The sequence below is a fragment of the Pipra filicauda genome, unplaced genomic scaffold, assembly GCF_003945595.2.
Source record: "Pipra filicauda isolate LSUMZ 115617 unplaced genomic scaffold, ASM394559v2 scaffold533_size343818_pilon, whole genome shotgun sequence".
NCBI lineage: Eukaryota > Metazoa > Chordata > Aves > Passeriformes > Pipridae > Pipra > Pipra filicauda.
This window is the reverse complement of record NW_024104680.1, coordinates 115,926-135,288: the sequence shown is the minus strand read 5'-3', so window position 1 is coordinate 135,288 and position 19,363 is coordinate 115,926. Positions and strand designations below refer to the sequence as shown.

General features: G+C 41.3%; 1 protein-coding gene across 2 annotated transcripts in view; it reads right to left on the bottom strand.

Moving 5' to 3' along the window:
• Positions 1 to 12,964: 12,964 nt before the first annotated feature.
• The window catches only part of CUNH11orf87 (chromosome unknown C11orf87 homolog), a 28,094-nt gene continuing 21,695 nt past the window's right edge, over positions 12,965 to 19,363 (bottom strand). The window contains exons 1-2 of one of the 2 annotated variants that reach the window (XM_027712758.2): positions 19,308 to 19,357; positions 12,965 to 18,925 (exon numbers count right to left, since the gene is read on the bottom strand). In XM_027712758.2, the coding sequence (XP_027568559.1) occupies positions 18,296 to 18,772 (477 nt within the window). In that variant the 5' untranslated portion in view covers positions 18,773 to 18,925; positions 19,308 to 19,357 and the 3' untranslated portion in view covers positions 12,965 to 18,295. Of the gene's footprint in view, positions 18,926 to 19,307; positions 19,358 to 19,363 lie in introns of those variants that run through there. The other variant, XM_027712759.2, reaches the window with a different exon arrangement.

The window sequence follows — 19,363 nt, the reverse complement described above, 5'->3', positions numbered from 1 at the left end:
TCACTTCTGCTTCTGTTTCAGTCCATCAGTGCCGTGCTGCCACACTCTGTCATCCCTGCTCAAATAATCCTGTGCTTCCCATCACTCATCACCTTCCTTTCTCTTCTACAGGTAAAACAGGTTTTCTCCTTTGCCACAAATGTTCCTAAAGTTTCCTCCTCTTCACCCCTTCTTACCCAGGCCCCACAGGCTCCTGTGCCTGGAGATACTTAGCATTCTCTAGCTTCAGCACATATTGATCAACAGCCAAACTCAGACAGGGCAAATCCAGAGCAATCTCCAAATCCTTCTGTCTCTGTTGACCTGAACGTGCTCAAAATGCTTGCCAACATTTTGACTCAAACTCTAAATGGTCAACCAAGAATGGAGGGGGACCTTCAGACCACCCCCATAAATCACAAAGAAAGAGGACAACTTGAAGAAAACTTGTGTGAAAAAATCACTTTGTCCCATTAAAGCAGATTTCATCTAATTGGAAACAATACACTGTGGGGTTTTTTAAATGCTTTTACCAAAATGTTCCCCTTTGGCTATGTTTATCATTGAAAGACAGCCATTTTATGAAACAAAAAGACATCACTTGGTCTGTTTTGCAGCCAACATGCTGAAGGCTTCAGGAACAGTTTTATCAACATTGAAATCCAATGACAATGCTGAACATTTTACAAAAACAAAGGGAAACCATGTAGGATCCTTTGAGTAGATGAGTGTTCCAACCAGTTCACAAAGCTTTTTATGCCCAAGTGGATGATATGAACTGGTTAGTAATTTCATTTTGTCTTATACTACTTATACTACTGTCAGAAGGACAGCAACTGAAGAGGCAAAGAAAAAAAAAGATGTTTTCAGTCTTCAATTTTTTTTATTTTTATTTTTATAGAACGCCAATGAATATATTTCATATCCATCAGTCTTTTACACTCTATCGTGATAAGCATCTATTACTTTTTGGAAGTGGTCACCTCTCTTTTCACTGTGCAGAGATCCAAAGCACTCTTCTTATGACAGAGTCCAAATTCATTTCTCCTAAACTGTGACATTTACCTAAGTTGTCTCCAATCTGAGCCTGAATCATCCTTCTGATGGTTATCTCCTTCCATTAACTACAAACAAAACTTAGGTCAAAAGCAATCCAAACAGACATCTCACTGCAGCACTTCCTTAGGGAGGAGGCACCAATGTGTGTGAGTATTCTCTTTAGGCATTGTGCGTTTGTTTTTGTGTGCTTGTGATAGGTAGACTAGATCTTGCAATTTGATGATAAAAAGGAAAAGTCTGGGTTGGGGGAAGTATAAGAACTTGAGGGATCTGGGAAACTATTTTCCAGTAGATAAATCCATTTAAAATGTACTTGATGTTTAGTCATCTGAAAAAACCTTGGCAAGCAGTTAGCATAACCAACACACCGGGACAGAGAGCACAGGATGTTATTCTTTTATTCCCACTTGTAGAATTAAACATTTGTGTGACCTTGGACAGATGACTTCCCAATTCCACACCCTGTGCCTGTGTCCACCTTTTAGCTCTTCTGTCAGCTTAGATTATGAACTTTCTGCTACAAGGATTGTGGTGTTATACAACAATCAAATGTAACAAGACAAATCCAGGCCATGACAACTGGGCTTTGCAGAAGAATTGCCCTTTCTCAAGGTTCTTCCCCTGGAGGATGTAGACAGAGAGAGTTGGTTGGGAATGTTCTTTGTAGTAACAGAGCAAGAATTAGAGAGAACTCAAGACTGAAAACTCTTTGTGGCCTGAAGATGACTTGGAAAGAAGCAAGTTTCAGGTAAAGGTACTGTAGGGGCATGTATTGCAGAGCATCTCATATAGTCCCAATGGAACCCATGCAGCATGATCAGGAAGTGATAAAAATCCACTGATATGCAGAGAAAAGGTCAAGAAGTGAGCACTTCACTTGTGAAGAGTGGCTGTACTAAGTCTCCAGACTTAGTTAATGCTTTTAGAATCTACCATTTGACATATTAAGAAACTACATGTGCATTCTGCGTGTGTTGTGTACAGACTGAGGCATCACACCTGGTCAGAGAAATTCCATTTACTTTAACAATCTTTACACCTTTAGCATTACTCATTAAAGGAACACAAATCCAATTTTCAGTCCCCTGAAATCTGCAAAGTCTTAGTGCCAATGGCTGTGGAGACCTCACTCTTCCTCCTGAATGTCAATCCCCACCCCTTATTATGTACAAGGATGGATGATAAACCAGTTTTCCTTCCTCTCCAAAGCTATGCAAAATCGACACCACTTTTCAGGTGGTCCAGGCTTCAGATATTCAGCAACTGAAATGAGAAATATTTTTTAAACCCTCCAGGCTATCAGGAGCTGCACTGACCCCAGATTACAATAGGAAAATCTCACAGCTCTGTTGACCAGCTCTGACAAGATCCTGTAACACTTTAGCTCTCGAATTGGTTTCAGTTCCCCAGGGACACTTCTGTCAAAGCTGAGTGCCACTTGCAAATAGGGACTGTTGCACTGTCCTTGAAAAAGGCGCATGAAAATACATCTCCAACTTTTATGAAGCACTGATGTTTAATTATTGAATAATTTATACATGATATGAAATTAGCCAAGTGTGATGATATATGATCAGTGAGTAATGAACTGCTCACCAATGAAAGACAGGTCTCTCATTCTGGTACACCATAAGACAGGGACACAGGCTTGATGAGTTGATGATATTTCCTCCAGGTCTGTTTTCTGTTGTTTCATGGTTATGATACTCTATCATACGTGGAAAACCCATGCATACAAAGAAACTCTATAAGTAGTCATTACAGTTGTCCTTTTAAAACAATTTTTTAAATACCTGAAACAAGTGAATTTGTTTATCACTCAGATTTTAAATTTGGCAGTTACAGTGTCATAATTTTACAGCTTGTCTTCATAAAAAAGTTCATTTTATGACCATCCAGAACAGTATCTGCACCAACATTGTACTGAAATGCAGCGATTCAGGTTCTTGTCCTTTAGACTACTTTTCCTGTAAAAATTATCTAGAAATCACCTTGAATACGTGTTTCCTCCATTAATTGCCCAAAATTCAAAGAAGAAACTAATACAGAGTATTTGAATTTTAAATTGTCAGTTTAATTTAATAGAAAATCATGTTATTTCTTATTAATATTCTATATGCCTACCTTCTCTAATAAGTAATCTGAAGCACTGCATGGGCAGTTAGGAAGAAAAAGCCTTGGTATGTTGGATCCTTTGAAATAAGTAGATCATTTTGGCATGCTCAAATTCTATATAAAGCACTTAAAAGCTTGATTGTAAGAAGCTTTCTGAACAGTGTTCAATGAAACAGAAAAATTGTCATCAAAATTTGAGCAAAATAGTAGTATTTAGCAATATATTATTTCATCAGCTTCTAGTCTTAATCACAATTTGTTTGTTAGAACAAGCTTGTTGTCCATTTGCTCATCCTCTCTGACCCTAATCTGCTAATCTGTTTATTCATGAGTGCAGGACACAGTATGCCTAAAATCACAGGAGATCAGTTCCCCTTAGACTTAAATCCTGTTTATAGCTATGATCAATGTCAAATGCATTAAAGAGAGACAAGAAGATCTTAAAAAACACCAAATATTCATCAAAGGAGAAACCTGGTAGTTCTTATAGAGTACAGACAAGCATTAGAAGTTCTAACATGGATGAGTATGGCAGCAATGGGTCGTAAACACAGAGCCCATCAGTCCAGTTTCAGACCTCTCAGATGTCTCAAGAACCAGTATATCAGAAGAATATCTCCAGCAACCTCTCTCACAAACCTGATAGTGTCCCTCATTTTTCACTTCATCTCTGCCTTACTGGATCTATACTAATAACTGTGTTCTTCACATAAAGTTACCAACAGACATTTTGTAAGGGACATTTTACCAGTGCTTTGTTTCTTCACAGATAGATAAAGTCCTCTACATTCTACCTATCTAACATAATCCATTAACTCTCAAAAGAAGTAGCACTGAAAAGAGAGCAGGACTCATGCAAACAATAAAATATTCTGCTTGAATTTCCATTCCAGGTCAGAAAATATTAAATTAATACATGCAAAATAGGGAATGATCAGTCAAACAAAGGTGAGAAAAACCAATCCCAGCATAGTGTTAAGCACGATGGTTATTTTTCTGGTTGGAGAGTTAAAAAATTACAATAGGCTGAGGGGAGGATTTAAACTCAGCTGTCCAACATCTGAGGATTCTCTTTCACCACCCAAGGCTGATGGATCTCTTTCAACATCTGAGGAGAAGCCCACGCTTGTGAGACCCAGGCACAAGCAGTGCCCAGTCATCAAGTTCCTCAGGATTCCTACTTGGGTTAAATACTTGATTTTACCTAGCTTTAAATTCTTCTTATTAACTACACTAGATAGCTTGGGAAATCACATCCAGACCAACAGCTTTTACAGCACCCATTCTCATGCATCTCACCATTCTGCCAGATGAGCAGTGCTAAAACAAGAGGCTGAATACAACAGTACCAGAGATCAAGGACTCTATGGTGCCAGACCTCTGCATCTGATTCAAGACCTGGTCAATGGTGGGAGCAGACGACTTGTTGGTGGGGGAGTCTCAGAGATAAGTGAGAAATCTGTAAGCCCAAACTGGCCTTAAGCAGAACACCTGAACTGTTTCTTCACCCACAGAAACGAGTCTCCTTGCACGATACCAGATGTGCTGGCAACTGGTTACCACAGAGCAGGTACAAGGTGCAGCAGCCAAGTGAACTGACCACAAACTGCAGTCTCCCGAGCTCTGCATGTATCATCTGCCTTCAGTTCACACTAAAATGTGCAGCGTTTTTTACATCTATTGATGATTTACAGACCAATGTCACCATTACTCTGTGCCTTGGAGGGCAACATACCACGTGTTTCTACATCTGAGTACAGATAGTTTTGCCACTGCTGGCAGCTCTGCAGCAGACGTAGAGCTTGTAAGCTCTGTCATTTATGAGTAGTGATAGAAATTGAGGTCACTCATTATAGAAAGGAACCTTTAAAAGATCACATCACTGTCCCCTGGATGATGACATTTACATGTTTTGCTGTTTCTAGTGAGCAAAAAAATCACATGTACAGATAATATTGTAGTGCAAATACAGTGCTGCTGGAAAAACAAAATCTAGGACAATACAACCTCATCCATGAGGTTAACAACAATACATCATCATACATGAGTTTCGTGCTCAATAAATCCACTGAAAATTAAACTCAGCTGACAATATTTCATCAAGTGTTCTAATTCTCTTATAATCAAGCACATTAACACACACCGTAGTCATTTTCAGTGGCTTCAGCTTTCTCAGCCTAGCATATTAGAACAATTCAACACATCTGGGACTAAATTAATGTCACAAACAATTTCATACACTTAGAATGATCTTCTCACTTTGCATTACATAGAGACAGTCCTCAGAGTAAATGGTTAGTATTAAAACAATCACAGGTTCAGCTACTTAGGCCACAGGACTGACTTTGAGAAAGCTGGTCCTGGGGGCTGCTGAGGTCCATCTGCTAGAGAAGGGGAGGAGCATCTTTGGTCATAGTCTTGCCAAGCTGGTGAGGAGGGCTTTAAACCAAAGTTAGAGGTCCCTTCCAATCAAGCCATTCTTTGATTCTATGAAAACCCCCCACTCGTTTAAGTCCTCTTAGAACTGAAATGAGCTTTTATTAATTGGTGGTACATCCTCTGTGTTTATACAGCCCCATTTGTGGGCCTGGTACATGTAAACAAAGTCACTACCCCAAGGAGCTTATAGTTGAAATTGTACAGATAGCAAACCACATCATTATAAACTGTTACAGATTTTAATCTAAAAAGAAGGCAGAGCAAGACAAAACCATGGGGAGTAACTACATCTGTTTTGCAAGGGAATCTGAAATAGGATATGAGGTTATGCAAGGATATAAGCTGCTCTTTTAGTAAGTATATCCACTATAACACAGAACTGGGTGGAGATGGATAGGGTTTTCACCAGATCAAATCTGTGGAGATACATAAAGCTAGATCCAATAAAAGAACTGGACATTACAACTTTTGGGCTTTTCCCCCTAGTGCATTACTTGGGCTACATCCAACAAAGGATTTATGTGGCTAAAGCAGGCAATGGTCCCAAAGGCACACCCAAACTCACACACCTAGTTGCTGCTCAACCCTGGACACACATTAAGGATCAAGTCGATGTGTTATGTTTCCCAAGTACCCGGAGGTTGCTGCTCCTACTTTCTTCCCACAGCCATGAAACACTGTCAGTGGTTCAGAGAGATCATCAGGAAAAGCAAAGCCTGGAAGATGTTTCCCAGACATTTTTGCTTTTGTTGTTCATTTCACAGCTCCCTTTCCACTTATCACTACACCCCCACTGCACAAAGGCTTTGACTCTAATAGTAACTTCTTCCTTTCCTCCAACATGCAAGTGCTTCAGCTGTTTGAATTTGACCGGCATTGCTCAGGAGTTAGGAAGCAATTTCTGTATCCACCCATGAGGTTAGCTGATAGACCAAACATCGCAAGAGTACTTAATGGCTTTCCTCAGACTACTGAATTTCATTCCCATAAATCTATATATACTAACAAATCTACTTTTATAGGACAGGTGGCCATTTTCTTACAATATGATGTTGGGTAATACCTTTTTCTCTCTGTACAACAAACATGCCAAGGAAGAATGAAAACTCCTTGGGCTCAAACGATTGCGGTAACAACTTTGCATTAAAACTTCAAGCTGTATATGTAGATATCCTGCTGCTTTGGGAGATTTCCAAGAGCATAAAGAGAGTGCCATTAGAGGACTTTAGAGCACTACTATCCTGTTCTTACCCAGTAATCTGTAAAGTTTGGTCTTCAATCTGCAGAAAAGTTGTTTGCACCTCCCACAATATTTTTAGCTTATCGCCAACCTTAATTATAGTTGAAATGAGTTAATTCAGTAATATTCTCTTTCCCCAAACTGCCTTCTTTACACATTTTTTAATCTTTTCGTTCATCTATTGAAGTGAAGTATGTAGGTGAGGAGACTGAAGTACTGTTTGAGACAATCTGTACCATTATGCCACTGGCAGCTTTTGTCAAGTGTATTGAAAGTCCTCTATCAGTTGAATGTGTCATGAAGTAGTGAAGGTGTGCTATGAGAAAGCAAAGAGAAACCCTCACCTCTGGAAAATGCTAGCCTTGTAATAAAAATACCAAAATTGTTTTCTTTTAATTGTAAGTTTCTGTGCAATTCTCTGCAAAATATGTATTGTCCTTAACACAAAAATATATTTCATGGTGAAAAATGTATTTTGCAGATCAACATACTGAAAGCTAAAGGAAAGTGATATAATCATCTTGTTCAATCTCCTGTAGAAATCCATCTGAGGAATGTCATTAACCAAAAATCTTTGCATCAACCTTATAACTTCTTTAAAAGAAATGACATTTTAGAATAACGTGTATTTAAACAGTTTGAATGATGAGAATCTACTACATCTCAGTTAATTATCTCTACTGTCCATATTATACAGCATCAGCTTCTGTACTGTCACATCGGGATATTTTATTCAATTCTGACCAATTACTCCCCATGAAAAATGTATTTCCCATGAAGGATTGTACACAAATCACCTTTCAGCTTTTTCTTGGGTAAACAGAACAGATTGAGTTTTTTAGATTCTCACTAGAAGGCATGTTTTCTGCACTATCCTGTGCCTGTTTTTTGAATTATTTATCAGCTAAAAGAAAAATGCCAACTTGCTTCAGTACATTGCCTTGTTTCTGGATACCCTAGGAAATACTCATTGATAAGCATGAATGCTTTTATCTTTCTCTTAGGAAAACCAAAATGAAGATTACTTCTGAGATTAGGCTGGAAGAGAATTGTTTTGATGCCACTTGCTTGTACTCTAATAAATATCCAGAAGTTTCAATGACTTCTGATTCTTTTTTTGAGGACACAAATGAAAGCAGTTAGAAAAGAACAAATAAGCCCAAACTTCTCTGAAAAGCTCATTACCTTGAAAGTTGAATGTTGGGGTTCAAGAGGAGTCATCAGATCAAAATCTGTGTGAGAGAATTTATATACGGAAGATACACATACACACACACATATATATATTTGTGTGTATGTACGTATATATTTAAACACAAAAAACTGTGGACCATACAAAGGCCTCTGCTTTTGTATGCAGCTCACCAAGGAACTTTCAGATGCAGCCATCCGAGCAGAGGAATATTTGGAGACTCAACAGAAGATTCTTTTTGCTAAAGAGGCATTGGAATAAGGGGGAAACAAGTAAAGGAGGGAAGCATAAATCCATAAAAGTAGGGGGTGTTTCTGCGAGGCAAAATTCCATAGTGACCACAAACATCTCATTTATTTCAGCTGACACCTTATAAGTAGGTATACGGTTGCATATGTAACACTTTCTCATATTTTTTCCGCAGGACACAGTTTCGTTTACATTCTCAGTGCTGTGAATTTATAACTGAGGCATCGTTTGGGTTATTATATGTAATAGGAATTGTATTTTCACAGATGGCTTACCTTCCTTGCCAGATGCCTGTTTTTAACAGTGTCCTAATAACAACTGCATATGCTACCTTCATTCTGTATATTAAAAATTATTGCCTCGAGGGGACAAATCTTTTATTTTTAGGCTACTTTTGTAATCACTGAAACAACTTATCAAAGTACGAACTGGATTCACCAGTACTTGCAAGCTGGAAATCAGCCATGACTCCTCCTAAAAAATGAATGCTTCAGTACCACTGGACCTGCCAGGCAGGAGACATGAATTACTAGATTAAAATCCTGTTTGTGGCAGACTGTAGATAATTTTATAGCTTTATGCCTCCAGATCCCCTTTTAGTCTTAGAAATCTATGATTCACCTTCTGAACAACTTTCACACAAACATCACAATTATCAAACAAACCCTTAATTTATTGCTTCAAAATATTACAGTCTGGAAAACCAAAGGAAACAGACAATGCCTGGGAGTTGAAGAAAGAGCATGTAAACAGCACAGATGGGCTTCAAAGATATTGTTGAGCAGCATTGCCAAATCCAAACATTTCAAAACTATGAGTCAGGCACCAAAAAAGTCTTGAAATTTACTTACAATTCATAAGATGTGAAAAATAACTTTTTTCATTAATGCCTGCGTTACTGTTCTGGCATATTCCCTCCTCAGCTGCCTGTCAGTTGTCTTTCCCCAACAGTTTCTGCATCCATTGGCTAATTTCAACTATGTTTGACGGAAGAGTGGAGAGCTAAATGTTGTTGACTCCTTACAAAATCGGTGTGGGACTGGGCTGAGGGGTCAAGGAGAGGAAGGCAGGGAAAACTGGGACTTTGTTTGCGCTGGTCAATTCACCCTAGCCCATGCAGCTCCATACTTACCATGTAAAAGCCAATCAGGTTAGTAGTGGGAGCTGTAGACATTGTGTGGAGCTGGTCATACAGAGGACCAAGGGGATATTTGGGGAAACATGAAGGATCGCATTCGGAGGGTAGAGGAAGAAGGCAAGTTAATACTGCTTTACACAACAGGGTGTGAAGAAAGTTGTAGGCACTGTGGCAGTGGGGTGTGACAGAGCCCAAGATCCAGGTGAAGCTCCACAGCCACAGAAAGCTATCTGTATTTTAATCCCAGATGTCCATGAGTGGGATCTAAACACGAGATAGACTAAATAGGACACATAAGCCTTTCCTCACAAAACTGTACTGATGTTTAGTGCCCCTGCACCCTTTCCTATACTGCTGGATACCTACTCCATGGCACTCCCAGTGGTTGCTGCTCCCTTGTGATTCACTAGCTCATTTGCTATGTGTCTGTGCAGGTGTACCATAACTTTCTTCAGAGTAAAGTAAGTCAGTGAAGGCAAAGTGGTCTCAAAAACTGGTGGCAGAGGGCAGGAGACAGGAAAGCTAATGGAAACTTCCTCAAGCTGAGAACTTACTCAGGCCAAGGTACTGTGAAGTAAATCCCAGAGATAATCCTTACCAAATCATCCATTCTAACCCAGCAAAATCTTCGTGTTTCCAAAAGTTGTTTTTTTCCCGTGCCTTACATGATGGGAGGCGAGTGTTTTCTCTTTATTTTCCTACTGACAGCTCATGCCATTGCAAGCTCACCCGACTCCATCAGTCTGAAGGAACCTGAATTCCCCCTCCTGGCCCCCCACTGCAACTGGTGCACGTCAGCAGAGAAGAAACATGGCTCTCTGGTGGTGAAGTCCCCAGCTTATGAACACATTAAGATTTGTCAGCCTGGTGCCTTTCAGAAGCATAGCTTTCTCACATGGATTACAGCATCCTGTTGCTCACTTTATTTTGACATACTTTGAGTTTCTGTTTTCCAGAACATTAGAAGAAATTTTCTGAAAGGTCTAATTGCAGCATAGCAATCTCAAGAGCTTCACTGTAAGCTGTAAAAAGTTTTCATTTACAAAAGACATTACCTCCAGATCTGATACCAAGAGTTGTGTAGTACTGTTATATTTTCTCACTTGCAAGTATAGAGGCCTAAGGAATCTGCCCTTATAGCTGCAGTATGGCTACAGTGCTGTGCAAACAGTCCTGCTAACACCTCTACTAGGATCATCCTCATCCCTTTATCTCAGGAGGAACTGGCTTTAGAGGAACTCTGTCAGATAGGTAATGGCTCATAGTCAGCTCACTTCTAGCAGTACATAAATCTAAAATAACACAAGCGGCAAACAGAGATATTCTGACCTTGCTTCACTGTAGACAAGTAAAAAATCATGGTCGTGTCAGGATTTAATATGTTTCTTGCTTTCTGTTCAAATGCAATCATTGTTTACAGATTTTTGCAGTGACCCTATATGATCATCTGGACAGTTGTCCTCCTTCACACATCTCATTTGCCAGATTGAACAAGCTCTAACACATATGCCGGAAGTGAAGGCTCCCCTATGCTATTGCTGAGGCTTGTCAAAAGGATGATTTAATAGAAACAGTATTTCTATGATGAAAACAAATATACTTTCAACAGTTTAGCTGGAGTTCATAAATAAGCACAGGCTCACTGACTGATTTTTCTAGCTGAGTGGCAAAGTAAAAGGATATGTCTAACAGCATTCAAGACCACAATCTGATTCAAAGGAAGAAAATGTGGACCAGGTGGCTGGCCATTAGTAGACATTCAGTTGACCTTGTCTGTCTCACAGGTTTTACATATATCTGTATATTAATACCCATATTATCACCATATCCTCTCATATATTTATTCCCCCTTCTTTAGTAACTGATATTTTTTTCCTTACAGTGGTGTTCTTGATATGAAAGAATGATGATTTCTCAGCAGTTTTAGCCTGTGGTCTTGAGCTGGCAGCTTAATCAGGATGCTGCTCCAGAGCCAGTGGACCATGTTGGGAAGTGTACTGGTATTTCTCAGGCTATTTGAAGTCCAGCACTTTCTCAAAAGCTTCTATCTTGCTGCAGAGTGGTTGGACTGGGGGTAAACGTGTGACAATGCTAGATCAAGATGACAGCAAAGTCCTACAGAACCTTTGCAGAAATCAAACCAACTGATCACTTACAGTAAGGAATTTCCTAATGTCAGAGATAGGCTGGAAGGAAGAGACAAGCCTGGACAACAAAACCCGTCCCATGGAAAGACTAACCAGACAGGCTGTCTAGTGGAAAGTCAGATTAAGAGACGATAGCAGGACACAACCAAAGCTAAAGAAAAGTGAGCAAAAGCATATCACATCTAGGTAACCCCCAGGTGATCCTTCACTGTCCCCCACAGGAGCTGGATAAGGACTGTGAGTCAAAAGACAAGAGAAATCCTAAAAATGCTAAGTGCAGAAATCAAGAGTCTGTTGACACTGGCAAGGGATGCACAGACAGCAGAGAGCAAGATCTGGTATCCTGTTGGGCACAGTCCAGGCCTCACTGAGTTCAAGGAGGTTGTGTCATGAATTTCATTAGAGATGGGTTTACTCCCAAGAATTGTCTTTTCCTATATTCTTATTACCTTAGTCAGCACTCTGCTTAAAGCCATACTAGGCTATTTTCTGTACAGAGAAAAAAAAGTGTTATGTGTGATGAAATGGTAAAATAAACATTAGTCGTCTTGGCTCTCCTCCATAACATGTATTCCACTTCAAATTAAAAATTAAATTGAGCCTTTCAGTGTGACTGTTCAAGCATCTTGCCCAGCCATCCGTCTCCCAGCTGTGCAGTGTGCCACTTGGATCTTGCTGCCAAGTGTAAGCACTTGAACAATCCAAGGCAGGTGATTATAGCATAAAGACTCTTTTAATTTGTATTATGCTATCAGTATTTTTTTATGTATATGATGCTTAATTTCATTTCAGGACTGTATATTTGCAGATTCCCCAGGTCTTTGTTTATTAGATAAGTTACGTGTCACTTATTACATAAATAGCTTGGAAGCTGAGAGCCTCACATGTGAGTGACAGAGCCAGGAATAAAATGTAAAAGCACTCCTTTAGAATCACAAATTCATCCTCCAGCTCTTGCTGCTTTTACTATATTATAGAGATAATATTTTCTCCTTATAACCTTCTATACTTGCCCCTTATTTACAGTACTTATAATCCTCTAGGATACTGTACGAAACGTTTTGACCTGTACTTTGTCATTGACTGTGTAGTAAGAAAAGCAAAACTATAAAAGCAAAGCAATCCATCTGCTTTATGTGAGTTTTTTCAGAAGATTTTAGGTAAAAACTTTGGTTGATTGAGGGGGTCTGAAAAACAGAGGACAAAGAATGTGCAATTAAAAAAAATAAAACCTACATGATTTTATTCTGCTGTAAATTGTGAAATCTTTTCCTGTTTGTATACGTGTGTTTTGCAGTGACTGCTTTAAAGCCTTTGTCCACTTTAGGAAAGTAAAATAATGAACAGATTATATTGTTCCATTTCAAGGAAGAAAACAACAAGGAAAAGCCAACTGGAACACCAGATTATATAAATAAAGGCAATTTTTACTGACAGTGTTCTGATCCAAATGTTTATTTATTTCCTAACTCATACAAAATCGATGCTTCTAGAGGTATTGGGTTAAAAGGGTTGGAAAATTAATCCTTCTAGTTATCCACAGAGAACATATAGTACTGATGAAGCAGTGAAAACTTCTTTGAATTGAATAAGAAATACGTGACATATAATTTACAGAAATAAGACCTAATGTCATATTGAAAATGATGGTTTAGAGCAACAGTATCAGCAAGGACATTGATATTTGTCTCTGCTGCAGCTGGAATGGCTCACCCTTCACCCAGGTCAATTCAGAGGACGGGGAGTCTTCGCTTCCACAACTCCAAACAAGAAAGCTAACTATTACCATTGTCAGGCATTTCATCTGTTCGCTTGTCAGTCACTTCTCTCCTCAAGCTCATACACCATCCAGTTCTTGCAAGGTCATAACACATTTTCTACACTATTGAGTTTGGCTGGATTCAGACCAGAGACCTACATGTAAAAGACTAAAAACAGAAGGAGGCTCTGTTCTACTAGAAATTTATTTAGCGATCAGATGGGAAACTTGGAAAAAATGTTCAGTACCAGAAAGAGATGAGAAAGTCAGTCCTGGATAAAAGTAGTTCTAACTTTTAACATAAATGAAAGTGATATTAAAGGTTTGTATATGAGTCATGCCAATTTCTATATAGATGAGAAATACAGTGAAATGCTATCTAAGTCATTATAAATTTTGCTATTTACACAAAAGAGGAAAAAGAATGTTCACATAATTTTTCATGTTTCCCTTCATATCTTGCATACTTATTAAAATGTACGGTTTCAAGTACACATAGAAAAAATACGAACGTGCAGAGAGAATAACAACTAGAAAGAAAAAAAGCAACCAAGTCCTATAACTGGATTTAAAATAATTCAGTCCTATCTAAAGAGTCAAATCATATTCTTTTTCCTACCTACATAAAAATTGCACTCATATTCATAACAACAGAAGAAGAAAAGCACAGTTGCTTCATAACACTGGACACAGCTTTCCAGAAACAAGATAGCAATTACTCAGAAATGCTATGGAAAACATTAATCACAGAGTAACTTGCTATTTACATCAAAGATATAGCCTCTAAAATTAATTTTAAATAAAAGAAAAAAAATTTGTCATAGGACAGTTTCGTCTATAATGTGGAGTCTCTGTCCTTTGTTTTTTGTCCAGCATTTCTTTTGAGATATATATCTATAAATTTATAGATATACATCTGAGCGAGATGTATCAAAAGTTAAAACACGTTTGGATGGAGAGCTCGCAAATTTCATCTGAAACTACATTTGCAGTAGACAAACCCCCACAGAAAAAAATGTCAGAATCATACATTTTAATGAAATGACATTCCCTGTCCATGATCCGCATAGGATCCACGTAGAACCTAAATTCCTCAGTCCACAGAAGCAGAGCTAACAGTAGCAGTGCGAGTTCCCCAGTGCCACCAGGCTGAAGCACCCTAGCCCTCATGGGGTGCAGTGGTTTCCATCCCCGTGGAGGTTGCTAAGACAGGTGCAGAGCAGGGTCAGTGGCGGTGGTGTAGAGAGCTGTCACTCTCCATGTGGACTACAGATGGGATCCCAGTTCCTTGGCAGTCAGTGCAAGCCACTCCTGCTGATGCCAGCAGGAGCTGTACAAATCCCCAGGGCAGCAGCAGGCTCTGAGGACAGGAGCGCAGGACAAGGCATTGCTGATTCTCCAATCCAGACCCAGCATGGCCACCACATTGCCCATCAGCTCTATTCTCACTAGGCTCTACAAAACAACTCACTGCTGTCGTGCTTCTTCCACAAAATGACAGCTGGACCAGACAGGAACTGTTGAGCACCACAGCACTTCTTATTCTTACACATGCAGGATGCTAGTGGGCAACCAGTTCCAATTCAGAACCAGGAAAATCCAGCTGGAGGATGTGCTCCTTAACAGAGGGAGGAAAGACTGTCTGTGCTTCCAGCAGTCAGCACTCAGCTGCCCAGTCATCACCGTCACTTGTCGAAACCAGTGCAAATTCACAGGAAAAAGAATGTCCGCATCAAGAGGGTATAAATCCTTCCTCACGTTTGAGAATGGTACAAGCATTTACCCAGCATCTCTATCAAATATCGTAGAAAAGGTTACACAAAAATATTTAAATATATGGATACAGATACATAGATATTACACTTGCATAAAATACGTATTTTCAAAACCCTTTGGGCAGTTTCACAGTTAGCTGAAAATGTATGCTTTAGAAATATGAACAATTTTCTACTCTTTTCTAGTTTAAGTAGGAGGGGGAGGGGAAAGAAGCATCAGCCTTATTAATACTGAATGCTAAGTGCAGGAGTTTAGCTGTAGCTGTAGGGCTTTGAAGCAATTGATTTGACAGAACCTCCAAGCATAAACTCTGTTTTAAAAATTCACATCTATTCCCCAGGTTGCTTATTGTTTCATGAAAATGAAAACCTACGTGTCCTGCTTGTATCAGCTAGATCTCCTGAGACCATTCAATTAAACCTCATAAGCCTGCAATACCTCAAGATAGGACTGTGTATTTGGAGTACACATGAACCTTATTGCAGTAATTCTGTGTGATAATAGGAAGTTATAACTTTTCATATCTTGTCTAATTTAACTTCAGAAATAAAAAACCTTAAATGACACCACAAGAAGCTCACAGTTCTGCAAAAATTAAAGTCAGTATGAAATTTTACTAATAGAGCATATAATTTACACAGATTTACATAAATACAGAGATATTAAAATATTAAATCAAAGCTAATTAACAGGATAGAGTTTTACATGGTAACGTTCTAACTTTAGTCACACTTTTGCAACTACTTTTAGTGTCATGAGATTATATAAACAATACATATACCTGTATATCCATAATATATATATAAAGATATATATATCTATCTCTCCATCCTTCTTTTTTTCTTCAAAAATAGGGCAATTTTATAAATGCAATGAGATGTGACAAGCAGTACACTTCTGGGAAATTATTGCATGCCTTGAGTGCATAAGGCAGAGGGAAGAATATCTGAGTTCAGACACTAAAGAAGTGGAATCATCAACCAGAAATGCACTGGAGTGATTTGGAACATCTTATTGCTTTTATAAAATTCGAAATTATACACTGTTGGTTTGTGGGGATTTTTTTTAAAGGCACAAAATAAAGGGGAAAGTAATATCTCTCTATTTAGTGGAGATCAACGGTCAAGGAGTTCCATTACTGTTCACTGAACACTCTTCATTGTCCTAAATCTATTCCCTGTGGTGCAATATTGTGCTGCAGTTGCATAAGGAGGTTAAACACAAAAGTTCATGCATCCTTTATTAGGGGAAACAAAACAAAGCCAATTTCCTCGCCCAGCAACAGTGAAGTAGCCATTAGCATCTGATCCCATCAACTGGCAGCAAGAGTCAGCCATGACTCCCATCAAACAGCACTGGCAAACACCACTTGGTCACAGATACGGTATGCTCACCACACTAACCTCAGAGGGTGGAGCAGCACCTTGAGCTGGATGACGCAGTACTTGTCTAAAGCACTGGAGGCATGGATCCAAACTCAACAGCAATTTTCCATCAGACCGGGAAAGATCGGAAAGGGATAAAACTCGGTAACAGAAACACTGCCCCAAAAACTCTGCATTTTGGGGCTATTAGAGGATTATGGAGCACTTCTGCCATTCGCTTTCCCTGTTTTAAATTAGTTAATGGCATTCGCTCCCAGATTAGGGCCCCAGACCTCCTGGTCCATGTGTCTGGGCTTTTCCTAGTCAGCCACCCTGGGAGGCAGAGCACAGCACAGAAGAAATACAAAGGATACAGAAAATTCTGTGGACTATTACTATCTCCTCAAATCACTTTTAGTGCTGGGACAGAAGGAAAAAAAAAAAAAAGATTCAATTTCTCAGGCTCACTTTTTCTTTGCTGTAATTTTAGATGCTAGTATGCACAGTAGAGGGCTGCCTCTGCTACGATACCACACTCAACGTTTCAAAGTTTGGATATGGCACTCTGTTAAGGCACCTTCAAGTAATGGTCACTGATTTAATCACTAAAGCCGCATTTTCTGTAATTGACACTGCTACCTCCGACACACACAGTACCAGCAGCCACTCACACCCACCATCCACAGACAAAAAAACTCTCAATGCCTGCTAGGGATAAACTACACCAGCCACTTCTAAAATAAATATTTACCAGGGTTTAGGAGTGGACATTTTTGCACAACTGCATGATTTGTTCCCTAAGAGGGAAAACAGAAGAAAATTAAGTGTTGTCTGTCCTTAACTGTCTACAAGATTAGGCTTAAAAATACACATCAGCCTAAAAAAGTAGAAGCAAGATGGGTACTGCTGCAGGATTCCTTACTGGGAGGCAAGGCTGTAAACGCAGGCATTCAGTGCAGGGTGCCTGGTGCAGAACTGGATTGTTTCAGGACCAAGAGGAGGTACAAAGACAACCTCCTCTGGGAGAGGACAGGCAAGTTACTGCACATTACCTCTCCCTTCCACGCAGAATGAGAGTGGGTTTGGGTTTCAGGTTTCATGGCATTCGGGTTTCACGGGATGCAGATAGGAATGGGGAAGGGGAGGTATTTGAAGATGAATGGAGCTGAAGGGAGCAGAAAGCTCAAGCATCACTCTATGCAGACAGCTGACTCCATCCCATCCCCCAGATAGTGGGTCAATCAGTGTTGCAGCTGGGGGCACAAGGATGTGGGGCCAGAGAGTGTTTGCAGTTAAGCCCAACTAGGGGTAGCCATTTCAACACAAAATAATATCCAGTCCTGCAAAGGAGAGGGGCGGGACAGGGGCATAGATCCCAGCACAAAAGGAGAGACCACAGTGTACTTCCAGTCTGCTCCGAGGGGACAGGAGGGTCCGAAGGCACCCACTAGACCTGCCTGTCCCCCCACACCACTCACCCACATCCCAACCAACACCATGCAATGGTGACACAGGGTGCAGCGGGAATCCCAAGAGCAGGAACATCCCAGTCCTTGGGGTAATAATGTCCAGGGAAAAGGGACACCCTACCCCTGACCCTCTCCTGCAGGTGGATGACTCGATATTTAGTAGTTGTGTGCAGCTCCTTCTCCAGTTAAAAGATGCATCCTTTCCTCACACAGTCAATGAGAAACTCAATGTGATCTGTCATGCACTTGGATCATGGGCTTGTTCGTTCATTTGAATTAGCAATATTTTCCTCTTCTTCAGGGACTAGAATAATCACTCAGGTATTTACAAACACCAATCAGAGCCTTCGCGAGGTCTCCCCCAAACCATCATGATAAAATCTCCGTCTGCAGGAGCCCTGCACCAGCTGTGTCCAAACAAACCTGTGCTTGCTGAGAGCCGGGGGCTGCTGAGGAAGAGGAGCGCTGAATCTCCAAGTCCTGGGGGGGTCTTCCCAGTCGGCTGTCTCTTCCTTGGGCTGCCTCTCCCTGCACCACTGTCCCAGGGTGCTGGCTGCTGCTATTGCTGCTGCGGGCACAGTGGTCCCGTTCATACTCCTCCTGAGCCTTTTGCATTTTCCGTTTCTTCATCTTCCTCTTGTGGATGTGGAAGGTGGTGAGGGAGAGGAGGATCAGGCAGAAGATGAGGGTGACTAGGACAATTAAAACCAGGGTGGATGAGAAGGACTGGAAGAGCTGACCCACTTGGGTGATGCAGGTGGTGCTGGTATTTAAGGTGGTGGATGTCCTGTTCAGAAGACAAGGCGGCAGGGACAGCCTCAAGTCCTTGGAGAGCTTGGCACTCATTGAGGAGGCTACGGAAGATGAGGATCTTCCTCCCCTCTCTGAAGACGCCTAAATTTCAGTCACTGCCGTGCCGGGCTGCTGGCGGGCGCTCGCTGGAAATGCCCGGGATGCTGCCGGCTCAGCCTCCCGCTCGCTCTGAAGTACTCGAGCAGCCTGCAACGAGAGCCGGACACATCAGCGTCCCGTGGCACCCACCCTGGGCAGCTCTCCCCGCCCCAAACCCGGCTGCGGCAGCCTCCGCCCTGCGCCCCGCCACGGCCCCGCTCCGGGCGGACCCGGCTCCCCGCTAGGTCGCGGGGCAGGGGGACGGGACGGGACGGCACGGGGACGGGGCACCGCGCCGCCGCTCCCACTTCGCGAATCCTCGGCATCCCGGGCAGCCCCGCCCGACCGCTCCCCCAACTAGTTGCCCGCGGTAAGGGAGCGAGGGAGCGGCGGCCAGAGCCCCGCGCCGCGGCGGGGACAGGCTGCCAGAGCCGAGCGGGTCCTGTCCCGCGGTGCCGGTGCCGGTGCCCGCCCCGGAGCCCCCCCTTACCTGCGCGGCGAGGGAGCGCGCGGGCGCAGGGGCTGCGGCAGCGCGGAGTGAGCGCA